Source organism: Rhinolophus ferrumequinum, chromosome 13, assembly GCF_004115265.2.
Source record: "Rhinolophus ferrumequinum isolate MPI-CBG mRhiFer1 chromosome 13, mRhiFer1_v1.p, whole genome shotgun sequence".
Lineage (NCBI taxonomy): Eukaryota > Metazoa > Chordata > Mammalia > Chiroptera > Rhinolophidae > Rhinolophus > Rhinolophus ferrumequinum.
In genome coordinates, this window is record NC_046296.1 from 67,605,453 (window position 1) to 67,618,784 (window position 13,332).

Consider the following 13,332-nt stretch of genomic DNA (forward strand, 5'->3'; position numbering starts at 1 on the left):
TGAGGGTTTTGGAACTTTCACCTTTCCCTAGCCTCTCACTTCAGGCTAACGAACGGGATGCCTATTCTTCCAGGAATTTACAACAGGCAAATGAAAAAGGTCACTTACTCTAATCTTAGAGTTACTTATTTCTCCTATTGAACAAGAAGTATCCACATTCATTCCACTTTGCTTTCCAAGCAGAAAAAGAATGTCACTGATTTTTGTGGGGGAAAAAGTCCCCCACGAATGTGGGTAGGTGTTGAACTGCTTGTGTTCACGGAGGGAGGTGCCGGTTGAGGCCGCGTTCCTGGGCTGGCACCACAAGGAGACACAGAGAGGCACGAGGGAGGTGACTTACCAATGAGCCAGGTCACTTGGTGACACTCAGGAGAGAGAAAAGCAGAAGAGAAAGCTGCTTTCCCAGCAGGTGAGGTCCCTACCCCGCCCGCCCCCTTTCCATCTCCTTCCCTCATCACACTTTCAATCCCCAGGCCAGCAATCAACTCAGAAGGTACAAAAGACGGAGCCAGACAGGATTTACAAAAGGAACCTGTATTCTAGCCAAAACATCTTTAAAAAGAAATCCCTTCTGAAAGGGGGGACAGTGGGGACAAACTACATAAGACACAATACATTTAAAATATGTATTGAAATTACAAATCACACTTATCCATATGATTCCAAAGTACAAAACACAACATTAAAAGGCATTCAAAACAGCTCTTCTATACATCACAGTGTTAGTGACATTTCAAAAACACAAATTTGTTTTTGTTTTTACCACCACTTGTCAAATACATCACATATACGAGTGCATGACTCATTTATGCATGCTTTTATGCAAGATTAAAATACACCCATGGTAAAATGAGCAAAGAAGGAAGGAATAGGCAGGCGTGTGGCGGGCACCCAGCCCTACCTGAAGGCTCCTGGATTGTGGAAGACAGATTGCAGAGACCAGAGGAAGGAGGGAGACCGTGGCCTTCTGCACCCAGACAGCATGCTCCCCGAGGGCTGGTGCCCAGCTAATCCCTTCGTCCCATGTGGCATTTCTGGCAACACCAGTCATAATCTCATTTTGTCTCTTTTCGTAACGGCTTGGGTTCATTATGAGGGATAAACAAGCTTTGGTATTTTTTAATGAGAACTTCACGAAGCTTTACACATGCAAAATGTTTTCCTTTGATGGTTTCACTATGATTTGTGTATATATACTATATACAGGGGGCATTTATTAATAAATGAGAATCTGAGAAGTATACAAAAAGCTCACCCTGGTTCTTTTACTCCCCTCATTTTTTAAAGACTCCCAAGGGAAATGTCTTCTTCTAATTTGTGAACTACCTTTTAACTTTTGAGATAAAGGTGAAAAAGATAAAGACGTCTCGAAGTATTTCTTGCACATCTGACACTCCCTTTCCCCTTGGCACTGAAACCTAATCAGGTACTGAGCTGCTTCCTAAGCTGGTTTGATGGAATAATATGCTGCAAAGAGAACTTGTTCCCGTTTTAAAAGATGCCAGAAGTGGTAAGCGCTGCTTCCTCGGTCTGCAGCTACTCCTGGGGGTTGAGGAAGAACTGACGTGGACAGGAATTTGTGCCATCGAAGGTTCTGTCTGCGCTCAGTCTCTGCTACGTGACTATCCGCAGGGACTCCTCTGACAGAGGCAAAGCTTGGCCACCTGGCTACAAGGACACACGGCAGAGTCAGCCTGAGTGATCGGGCGCATCCAGGCAACCGTCAGAACGTGGTCAGTTTCCAAAGGGACTCAAATAACTGTGGGGAAACTGTGCCCTGCCTCACCACCGCAACCGCCAGCAGTAGCATCAGTTATGGTCCACCTGGAAGGGTTTTCTTCCTACTTCCCCAGGACTTAATGGCGGCTCGATGCAGAAACAGGCACGTGCTCCCAAATGGTCTGTATGAAAACAGTCTGTGAAAGTGAAAGTCATTTGCAATTAAGACAAACTGTGCTGGATAACAGGAATGAGTCCACCTAACAAGTGTAGAGTTCCCCAAGTTTTACCGGGGAGTGACAGCAAGGTTAAAATCTGAAACGCGAGCCACCCTCCCACGCCCTGTTTACATTTTACACCAAGCCTAGTTAACAGTGCGTCCCCAAGGCCAGCAGGTATGGTGCTGCTGTCGGAAACACCGGGGGAAAGGAAACACAACGTTATGGAAGGACCCCAGTGCAATCCTGCTGGTATCTTTCCAGGGAAGGGACGTTTTCAGTTCTGTTGTTACTGAAGCCAAACGAGAAAAGTGAGGCTTGCTTGATGCAAAACCTTGGCGTGAACAGGTACTACTTTGGCCCCTGAATCTCTGCAGTCCCTCCCTGGTCAAACCTCGCGCTTGCGAAACATGTCAGAGGTGAAGGCACAAGGATGGTTGGGGCTTCAAATGTGCAAGCTGTGCCCACGGACTCCCCCAGGAGAGACGGACGGTCTGACCTGCTAGGAATAAAATGATCTGAGCTCCAGCCCAGGGAATGCTACCTTTCCGAGGCTCTGCTCCCTCCCCCAAAGGTGAGGGGAGCACGGTATGGAGTCGTGCAGTGTGCAATGGGCAGCAGTTAGTACAGGCAGGATGGACTGGGATGGGATGAAGACCTGCCCCGTGGACGTCTCCACACACGGCCACTGTGCCTGCTGTGGTCAATACATTTTCAAGGGCTCTGGCTAGACAGTTGCATTCTCAAATCCCGGCAGGAGGCCTCAAGCCGTGCCACCGACTTCATCCTCAGGCCTCCCGCGGTTGTCACCCTCTCAGAAAAGCCATTCTACCTCCAGACCCTATTGCAACACCTCCAGCTACAGACTTCACCCGGCTTCATCCCAAAACACAGTCTCAGGCATGTTCTTTAAAACTACAATTAGGAGAAGTTTTCCACATAATTTTGACACAGACTGGTTTCCTAAATGGCTTCTGTTCATAAAATAAATACTAGAGGTGAAGGGTGAGGTGATCCTATTTCTTCTAATGTACTGAACATTAAGAAATAAGACATTTCTACATGGGAAGGTGAACCAGGACCTGAGATGAAGGCGCAGGTAGGAAAGATTCAAACACCACCCCATTTTCCACACACGCTTGCAACAAGCAAACGACTGAGATACAAGTCAGGTTTGGTTTTCATTGTGCTCCTCTGTGGAATGCTTCATAAGGTTTAAAAAGTTCCCCTGTGATGAATCTACAACATTTGCCTTTCCACTATTTTTAGAAGCCCCAAGTTCAATGCAATCGGTTTGTTCTTTAAAAGCACACGTGGCCTTAAGAGCCGTATTAAAGTCAACTCTCTGTGAAGACACATCCCCCACTTTCCAAAGTCAATTGATGGGATGACATGTGTCTTACTGATCTGTGCATTCTGCTGCCATGGTAACGGTCACACACACAGCCTGTAAAAGACAGCCTGTCCCATCAAAATAACGACACGATGTGAAAGGTGTTTCCGCAAGGACAAAAGGGTTAGCAACAGGACTTGGAGCTCTGTAAGATACGTGATTTGTCCAAAATAGCTTAGTCATTTAAAAACTGAAAATCCGAGAAGCTCTTCCCTTGCAAAGCCAGAGGCCCTGCCTCTGAGAAGCGGGGCCCACTTCTCTTCCTACTTTCTACTTGAAGAGACTGAGGCAGGTGGCCAAACCTTAGTGATCCCGAGTAGAACTATTTCGGAGCACAACATTTGGTTTCTGAAGACATTAAAACTCTGATGACACTCGGGTGAGAAGAGACAAGCCTGTGAGCTGAACTGTGTCACCAAAGAGAGAAAAAACAAAAGGCAAATCTATTGGTGGTGATGCTCCTTTAAACACAACAGTATTTTCAAAGAAATGCAGCGGTATAGGAACCACGTTTACGATGGGCACAGCACAGCATTCACAAAGTCGTTACAAGTTTCAAGAAGAACACAAAGGGCATATAAGGCTTTCTAAATCTCCTGAAAAGTGGCCGAGCCAGAAAAGTCATTTCACAATAACTTCTTAAAATGTACATTTCAAGAAAGGCATAGGATGGTTTAGATGCACCTTGTTGATTTTTCACTTCTCAGTTGGAAAGGAAAAAAAAATAAAACGCCTCCTAAAAAGGATTTTACTAAATGCCATTAGTAATAAAAACAGTTGTCAGAAACAGAGCGCTTTTCTCAAGTCGGAATAATTGGATTCAATCTGAAGTGAGCTGCAATCCTCGAAGACTTCTCTCAGCGTCATGGTACCACCTTGAAGCCAAGGAGGAGACGGATGACATTTTGCACGAGAAGCTCTCTCTGCAACCCCCAGACATTCCTCGTCTACCGCCAGAGGGAGAAAACTGCCCAGTGTGCTTCTTACAGCACCTCCCTTGTCAAGTCTGCAGAGACCGATTGTGTGGGGACATGCCCTACCCACGCCAGCCCTGCCTGCCCCATGCCTAGGTGACTCCACCTGTTGTCTTGGCAAATGTTCTGACATCGGTCCCTGAAATCACGGCATCCTGCGTGACACTGTGAAGCTCAATGGGGCACATAAGGCAAGAAAGATGTTTAGTGAGAGGGGGACGGCGGGGAGAGAAAGGGGAGAATCACGCTTCCCAGAGGCCGGGGTCTTGTTCCAGCAGCATGCCTTCCTCTAGGTGGGTAATGGGTCATCGTCACCTTTACTGCATTTGCACTTGCAGCAAAGTACAAATGGAGTGGCCAGGAGCAGGAAAGGTGAGGCCACCAAGAGCAGGAGCCCAAATCCAGCAAAAATGCCCACGACCTGCAAGAGGAAACACAGGAGCAGAAGGTAAGGTGACTGGTCTGTAGGTTCCATGGCTGAAGAATAAACCACACCACCAACCATCCATCAATCATCCACCTACATCTCATCCATCCATCCATCCATTATCCATGGAACATCTACCCAACCATCCAGCTACCCGTCTATCCATCCATCCACATATTCATCCATCCATCCATTCATCCACCCATCCATCATCCATCCATCCATCTATCCACTCACCCATATTTCCTACCCATCACTTTCTTCCCTTCACTCTTCCTCCCCTTTCTCCATTTCTTTTTACTTCTTTTCTCTTCTCTTCCTCTCCTTCTTTCCATCTGAGCACCCAAACATTCATTCACTGATACATCCAATTAACCAACAAACTTCTCCTGAGCCAGACACTGTACCAGGTGCTGCAAATACAGAGGCACAAAGATCTTGGCCTTCAAGGAGCAGCCAGTCCGATGGAAAAAGACCACGATTTAATCAACTGGTAACAATACTGTTAACAAAAAATGCTATCAGGTTCCAGGGGTACAGGGTCCTCGGGGAGCAGATACCTACATTTGCTGGTGGGGGTGAGAGTTTCCAATGGGAGATGGTTATGATTATAAAGGGAAGGCGGTGGTAGTAAACAAGAAAGACAGGGATAAGGCATTCCAGAGAGGAGAACTGGAAAGACACAGGTGTGGTGCATTAGGGAGTGACCAGACCTGTACTATTCCTGGAGTGTGAAAATGAGCACTTACTTTCACACATTGTGATTTTGTTTTAAAACATATGTTTACCCCCAGGTTTGAGTAACTGCTTAAAAATAAAAAAGCCTCAAATGTAGACATGCTGTCATCCAATCCGGCAGTGTGACTGGTCAAAGGAGAAGGACATTTACTCTTTGACTAGTCTCTTCCTTCAGGCAGGGAAGAGCGCAGGATAGAAATCTGCAGATGGAGTTACACCGCCACCTGGTGTTCAGAGAGATAAGTACATGAACGTGCTGGGGCGCAGGGTCCTAATTCTGACTCTGTGTTTATGTCATCTTGGGCCTCAAATTTCTCAATTATAAAATAAACAAATGAGGTAAAAGATCTCCAAAGGCTATTATCAGCTCTGAAACATGATACTAGGCTCAAGCTTCCCAGGTGTGTGAAAGTTTGCCTTGATCAGAGTTCTGCCTGAAAACGGTCACACACACACACACACCATTGCATTTATAAAACAGACTGTATTATAAATGCTAAGGATCCATGTGTTCTTCCCAGCCGGGTAAGTCCGTTGGTCTGAGCATAACATCGAGGAGGGAATTCCACGGTTTGAATTCAGACCGTGCTTTGTTAAAATCCCGTGCACACCGATAGTTCCAGAGCCCATGAACACACACCAGAAGTTGTTAGCGATCCCCACGGCGCTCGTGAGCAAGCTCCACTTCTGGGAACACGCTTAGCCCGAAGGGGCCGTGGACTCCAACACGTCCCGAAACCCTTGACCAAATGCTCCATTCTGGGTCAATGAGACCCCGTCTTAGTTTTCACTCCGTCTACCTTGTCTGTCATTTGCGGGCCACTTAACAAGCTGGGCTACACATTCCCTTGCCGGCTGCTGAGAGGAGGCTGCAGATACTGCCAGCAGGAAAGCAGCCAGCGGGAAGGAATGAGACCGGAAGCAAAGGTCACAAAACAAAAGCAACGGCTTAGTGAGCATGTGATAAATACGTGTCGGGCACAGGCCAGACCCTGCCCGAGACAAGCAGGCCGTACGCAGGGTCGGGCTGCCGAGGGGGTCACGGGGACCAGCGGGGTGCACGCCGGCAAACCGCGATGTAAAGGACCGGTTAACCACTCAAACTGAGTGTCTCGCGGGGCTTACTAGTCAGAGCAGAACACACTCGTGTGAGCACAGCCGAGTGCCTGTCCCACAATAAACGGTCATGTGTGGGAGCGACCAGTGGACGAGGAACGGGACGTTCTGAACACGCTGCAGCGCGGTGAACCGCTCCCCAGGTGGTGGAACGCCTGTCATTCACTGCAGTTTGGGGTTTGGGCACAGCGCGGCCAGTGGCCCAGCACGTGCGCGAGTGTGGCCGCGGCCGGGACGAGGGCTGGGCTCAGGGACCGAGGGCTGCGTGGCGTGCGCTGGGGTCGGCGCTCAGGTCTCTTCTCTCCATTCAGTGGCAGCACCTTGGCAGCCAACCATGGACAGTTGGAGCCTGACACCCCGGCAGGGCTGGCACTACCGGTCAGGCCCGCCCCCACCCAGGCCAGGGCCGCAGTACACAGGGCCTGGGGCTGGCGGGGTGTGTTTTGGGGGCAGGGGGTTACGTGAGACGAGTGCGCGCAGTCCGCCGAGCTTCTGCCCACTGTTGACCGCCTGCTCTGACCTCCTCTTCCTCACGCCTCTAAGGGTCCCTCCTTCCTCAGCTTAATCAACTCCTGTTGTTCTGAACTGTACAGGACGAGGAGAAGCAGCCTCTGTGTTCGTCCTCTAAAAGAACAGGTTCTCCTGGTGGGAGGGGGAGGCAGACACACAACTGAGTACAACTGCTGCACAAACAGACTCAGGACCCGGGGAACTAGTACAGGGAAGCTAGGGCAGCTCCCTTGGGGGCGCGGCAGGTCCAGCAGGAGTCAGCCAGGCAGAGACCCGCTGAGCAGGACTGGAAGCTGAGCTGAAATAGGAGCGGGGCCCAGGCAGCAAGAGCGAGCCCGGGGCGACACGTGTGGTGAGCAGGGGAGGGGGATGCGGGGGCCGTGGGGGAATCCGGGAGGTCGCCCAGGGCTTTGTTTAAGTGAAATGAAATTAGGGCGAGTTGAAGGAAGAAGAGACGATGTGGGGAAACCTGAAATTCTGTTCACGGATGTTCTGACACCCACATGCAGACGGGTGGCCATGGAAGCTGGGAATCCAGGGGGGCACTTAGGGGCACAGACCCAAGTGAAGCGAAATCACTGCGGTCCTGGGAGGGCCATGGGTGCCAGGAATGCAGGTAGAGGCTAACAGGACACCTCCCTCACTGCCGTGGCCACAGCACTGGTCCCACCTCCCTGGAAATGTAGAGGAGCGAAATCCTATTTGATCCTGGATTATAACGCACTCCAATTTTCTCATTTCACCAATACAAAACTCTAAGGTCAGAAAGCGATTCCAGAGGTCCTCGGATTTGTGTAAGACAGAGAGGACTAGGCCTCCTGGTTTCAGTACAAGACACAACTCATGCGTATTTTACTGAGCTCAGAGAAAAGACCCTTAAACAAACAGGTCACGGCACAGGCTTCCAGGACACCGGCGTTTCTGGAGAAATCAATCATCAACCGGCGATCTTAAATGGCCCCCCTTTGGCTAAAATCGAGCCCCCCCTTTACTGTGAGATACAAGTGTCTGTTCTCTGTGCAGAAAAGGAAGAACCAGTGTGGGTAACACTCTCCCACATTGGGTGCTGGTGTCCTGAGGAAGCAGACTGACTCTAGTGAAAGAAACACCCCTTTTAGCTCCTACGCAGGATGCCCCATTTCTGGAACAGCACTGGAAAAAGGCAGGCGGACACTTCACAGCCATCGTGTATGTAAAGGGAGTGTTCCGAGGGCAAATGAAAGGGCCAGGCTGGGAGCGTCTGGAGCTCACATCCAGCAACTCCGTGGTGAATAATACAGTTGACATCTGTTCCCACGCCGCCTCAGGGCCCTCACAACCCTCCTTCCCATGCCGATTGGCAAAAGCACTGTGTTAGCAAGAGACCTGCTGCACAGAATACAAAATGACATCAATTGGCACAAAATAAAATTCTGTAAAACCTTTATTTTACAGAGACATATGAGGTGTGATCCCAAAGTACGGTGAATGTTTAAATTAGAAAACATTTATTACAGTAAAAGACGCATTGCCATTAACCCTCTCAAAATACTCCCCCTCGCTTCCAACACATGTATCCCATCGTTCTTGCCACTTTCTGAAGCAGTTCTGGAAGTCGTCTTTTGTGAGTGTCTTTAGTTGTGCTGTCGTGGCTGCCTCGATGTTCTGAATCATTTGGACTTTGGGGAAGAGCCAGAAGTTGCACAGTGCCAGATACGGTGAATAAGGTGGGTGAGGACACACCGTAATGTTTTTATTTGACAGAAATTGCCGTACCAGAAGCAATGTGTGACACTGAGCGGTGTCATGATGGAGGATGAAGTAAAGACACGAAAGAGGACTTCTAGAACTGCTTCAGCACTGCTTCAGAAACTGGCAGAAACAATGGGATAAGTGTGTTCGAAGCGACGTAGAGTGTTTTGAGAGGAATTAATGGCAATGTGTCTTTTACTGTAATAATATTTTATTTATTTAAACATTCACCGTATTTTGTGATCACACCGCATAGAATTCTTCCATTCATGGCCTGATTCCCTTGCTAGAAAAGTCCATTTGAAAGGGTGCTATGTAAAAGGCATTTGGCTGAGAATACTTTTACTCCCACGAAAACACTGAGGGCGGCCTATGATAATTGCAAAGAGGCACCCGAAAATTCTCAAAGATCTCTTAAAACAATTCTACCTAAGTTCACATCTAGAGGGTGGGGAGCAGGGACCTTGCAAAATCAACAAATTATACTGGGCAACTGATGACAGCCCCTAAAAGCTGGGAGTCACAGGACACTGGATTCAAGGGCATTTCCTGCGTACGTGGAGGGAGGCCTGAGCTGGGCGAGCGGTGCGCGGAAGGAGACGCATTTCCCCAGGGAGCACAGGACCCACTGGACAGACGCTTACGCGAAGGCCCACATGGCAGAGGGCAGCGCACGTGATGCGTGTGGGAGACGGTGCAGGTAAGGAGGACACATGTGAAAGTGGCGAAAATGAGCTCTGAGACCGAGGTCCACACACTGACCCTTCGGCCCAATCTGGTCTGCAATCTGTTTTGTTTGCTACCACAGCTTTATTGAGCGGTAATTCCCATACCTTACAAGTGCTCCACTTAAAGTGTACCATTCAATGGGTTTAGTGTAGTCAGACTTGGGCAACCATCCCCAGTCAATTCTGCCACCTGTTGTTTAAAGAGCTTGTCTGGAATGCAGCCATGGTTCTCTAGTGACATATTGTCAGCGGCTGTTTTTTCCCACCAGACACAGTTGAAGGTTGTAACCGAGATCTGACGGCCTGCAAAGCCAACATACCTACCACCGGGCCGTCTGCAGGGAACGTCAGCCGGCCCCTGCTGTGAACCACAGTGGCTTGGCTATGGGGTCTGCAGTGAGGATTACCCAGGAAGCACAATGACGGGTGGGATACTTTGTATTCTCGTGCACCTGCCCTGGGACCTGCTCCTTTATGTCCCAGATGGGGCTGACAGGCCTGCGTCAACAGGCTGACAGCCACCGTGAATGCAATATCGGCTGTGAGCCTTCCAAGCTTCTTCTCCAGCCCGGGAGTTCCCACAGACCCGAGTCTCTCCCAGCCCACCTCCTGCTCACTTCCCACTTCACGCAGAGTAAGCTCTGGATGTCTTACTGTGCCAGCAAAGCCCTTGGGGTCTAGCCTCTGAGATCACCTCTGACTATTTCCGCCTCCATCTCAGTCCTTCTCTGTCCCAGGGATCTTCAGGCTACAGTTCCACCATCAACCCATCCCTGTTCCCTCTGCCTGGACTGTCCCCTTTGCCCTGCCCCTACACCCCAATGGCCAGCTCAGCACTCAGCCATAGGCACCACACCACCTAAGAGACCCCTCCGCCGTCCATCATCCCCATAGCTGAGTACATGCTGCTTGCTTAGGATCCCTGTCCCAAAACCGAATGAGGATCCTGTAAGAGAACGCATCTATCTTCCCGGAGTATTTCCAGCTCGTAGAACAGTACCTGGCATACTGCAGGAACTAAAGATGTGCTGAAAGTATGAATAAATATCAGCACACAGGCCCTCTGTCAACCCCACAGGCTGCATAGACCTTACTGGGCAGGGACTTTTTCTGTTCTCTCCCTGTCACCCTTCCCTGTGATAACTCACTCTCCTCGGGGCCTCTATGGGGAGTTCTTCCTCCCTTAAGCGCGACACAGGGATTAACTACACACAGCGAGTGAGAAGCAAGGGATCCAGCGCCTGCTGTTAAGATTCACCATGTGCTAAAGGTGATGCGTCTTCACTCCAGCTTTGGGTTCGGGTGACCGTGAACGTCGTCAGCCCAGGACCACATTTCCTAGCTCTGTTTCCCTACACTGCAGATCTCCAACCAACTGGCAAGTCTTCTGGAAACCACACACACAGGCGTGCGTGCACACGCACACACACACACACACACACACACACACACCCACACACACACGCACGCACGCTTTCTCTTCCTGACATCAACGTTCCAGGTGAGTGGCCTCCTACCTGGGTCCGGTGCCAGATCACAGAAGCCCTGGAGTGGCCCAGCTTGTTGCGGCAGGGTCCTTTATCGTAATGGATCAGGAGGAAATCATCCTGAGGAGGAAGACAAAGAGCAGGGTCCATGAGCGAGTCATCTCGGCTTAGTGAATGAGTCCTGTCTGGGCCGAGTTTCCCTTTTTGTACCCAGTGAATGATGATGTGGTTGATGGCAGAAAAAGGGCAGAAATTCCACACACGAACGACTCTGGCGGCTCTGGGCCAGGCCCCTCGGACTGGGCACGAGAGGGAGCCCGACCAAGATTTCCACCTCAGCCTGGAGAAGGCGGCCCTGGGCTCAGTGGTCACTCTTGGTTTTGTAGGAAAGAGAGAATCCTCCGACGTAGGCGTCTGATCAAGTAGATCAGAGCCTCTTGCTACTCAAAGGCCACTCGTGGCCTGGCTGTGATTTACCCCACTGGAGTCCTTCTGCCTTTACGTCTTCCTTTCGTCCTGGCAGGACTATTCCTGGATTTGATGGTTTCCTTTATCTCTGGCCGCCCTCCTCCATGAGTGCCAGACTTCTCACCTGTAAATTGCTTCCACTCCGCTCAGACCTTGAAACGTTCTCCGTGCTTGGGAACCAGCCTTTCCAATTTCTACAACTGTCCAGGAGGGGGCAGTAGGTCCCTTCTGACTGGGGAGACACGTTCCTCCAGGTGTTCTGACATTCGTTCCCCTTCAACCTTCCCTTGAGACCAGGACCGGACTGTCAGGCTCCCCTTACTGATGCCAATCTCTGCAGCTATGTGCCCGGGCCAGTGTTTGGCACCCAAACCTCAACAAGCACCAACTGAGCTTGCAGCAATGGATTTTCTAGACAAAACCCTCTGTCCCTCCACATACAGGAAGTGCCACTGTCCCCCGTTCTTCCATAAAAAGAAATAACTCAGTAAGAGCACAAAGGAGGGGCCAATGTCTGTCCATTCATTTGACGGAGGGTGCAAACAGCCTCTTTTTGAGAAGCGAGTGAAGAAGCACAAGGCCCAGTGTGTCTGAGAGGACAGGAAGTCATTCTTCCCAGAACCCAGGAGAGATGGACACAGTGGCTCTTGTGTCTGGCACTTAACATCAACTCTGCTCGAACCAGACTGGGTGGCCGCAGCCAGCCCGCGAGCACCCCTCTCGCCCTGAGGACCGTGCAGGCTAGGCTTGGCTGATTTTAGGGCAGCGCCAGGGGCCTGAATACAGACATGCGGCATGAAACCCTGGCTCTTCTGGGGCAGCAGCCAGACGCCTATGGGGGAGGAGGGCAGTCCCAGCCTCCCACTACCTGCCTGCCCCCTTCACCCACACCCCTCACCTACAGGGACGCACAGATGTAAGCACAGATGTAAATGAAGGTAACGTCTCCTCCAGCCGGCCTGTCTTCTATGCAGCTACTGCTGAAGACAGGGGGCCCGCTGTGAACTCTTGCTTCCCGAAACTCTTATAGTACTTCCCTCACCACTCACATTAATTTGCACATACCACTGACCTCAGTTCATCTTTCATTTGTATTGCTCATTTTCCCAGACTGCCTATCGAAAAGTCTGGCACCACAGGCAACTGAAAAGTTTCTGAGCTTGTTTTCTGAAACACGATCGGAATCACGTGGCCCAATCCAGATGACAGGTCTTCTGTGATCTCTCCCCTGTCAGACGCGGACAACCCCGGCTGCTACCGTCACCTGCACAGCTTACAGAAAATGCAGGTTCCCGGCTGCACCCCCATGAATCATGGCCCCCAGGTCTCAGGTAGGGCCCAGCTCACAGCCCTCCTCAGTGGCCCTGGTCTGACCAGTGGTCACCGGTGCTTGGGAAGCAGAGGCCCCGTCTAGAGGACACACTGCTCAGCTCGGCACACCGAGTCATGGCCGAGACTTCTCCTTCTAGCCATGTTCAGGCCGCGTACTATTCATGTCCTCCTGCATCACATCCAGCTGCCTGGTGAACTAACTCTCCCTCTACTGTCACCGTGCCCCGACCTGCCCAGACCCAGTGCCTGCTCCACCCCAGGCTGCTGCCAGAGGCCTTTACACCCATCATCCTACAGTTCTGCACACAAGGACCCAATGCCACCAGCCACCAGGAGCTTCTCAGCCCAGAGATCACCAGCTCCCCATGCCCTCGACGTGGACTTGGCCAGCCAGCCATCTGTTGAGCTCTGACAGACACTCAGGACCTGCTTCCGGGACAAAGTGAGAGATTGTTTAAACAGTACCTATCTTCTCCCTACAAAAGCACTCT

At 50.6% G+C, this 13,332-nt stretch overlaps 1 protein-coding gene across 3 annotated transcripts in view; it reads right to left on the minus strand.

Moving 5' to 3' along the window:
* Positions 1–612: 612 nt before the first annotated feature.
* The window catches only part of RNF144A (ring finger protein 144A), a 96,565-nt gene continuing 83,845 nt past the window's right edge, over positions 613–13,332 (minus strand). For all 3 annotated transcript variants that reach the window (XM_033124657.1, XM_033124655.1, XM_033124656.1), the window contains exons 7-8: positions 11,072–11,161; positions 613–4,725 (exon numbers count right to left, since the gene is read on the minus strand). In XM_033124657.1, coding sequence (XP_032980548.1) covers positions 4,594–4,725; positions 11,072–11,161 — 222 coding nt within the window. In that variant the 3' untranslated portion in view covers positions 613–4,593. The remainder of the gene's footprint in view (positions 4,726–11,071; positions 11,162–13,332) is intronic.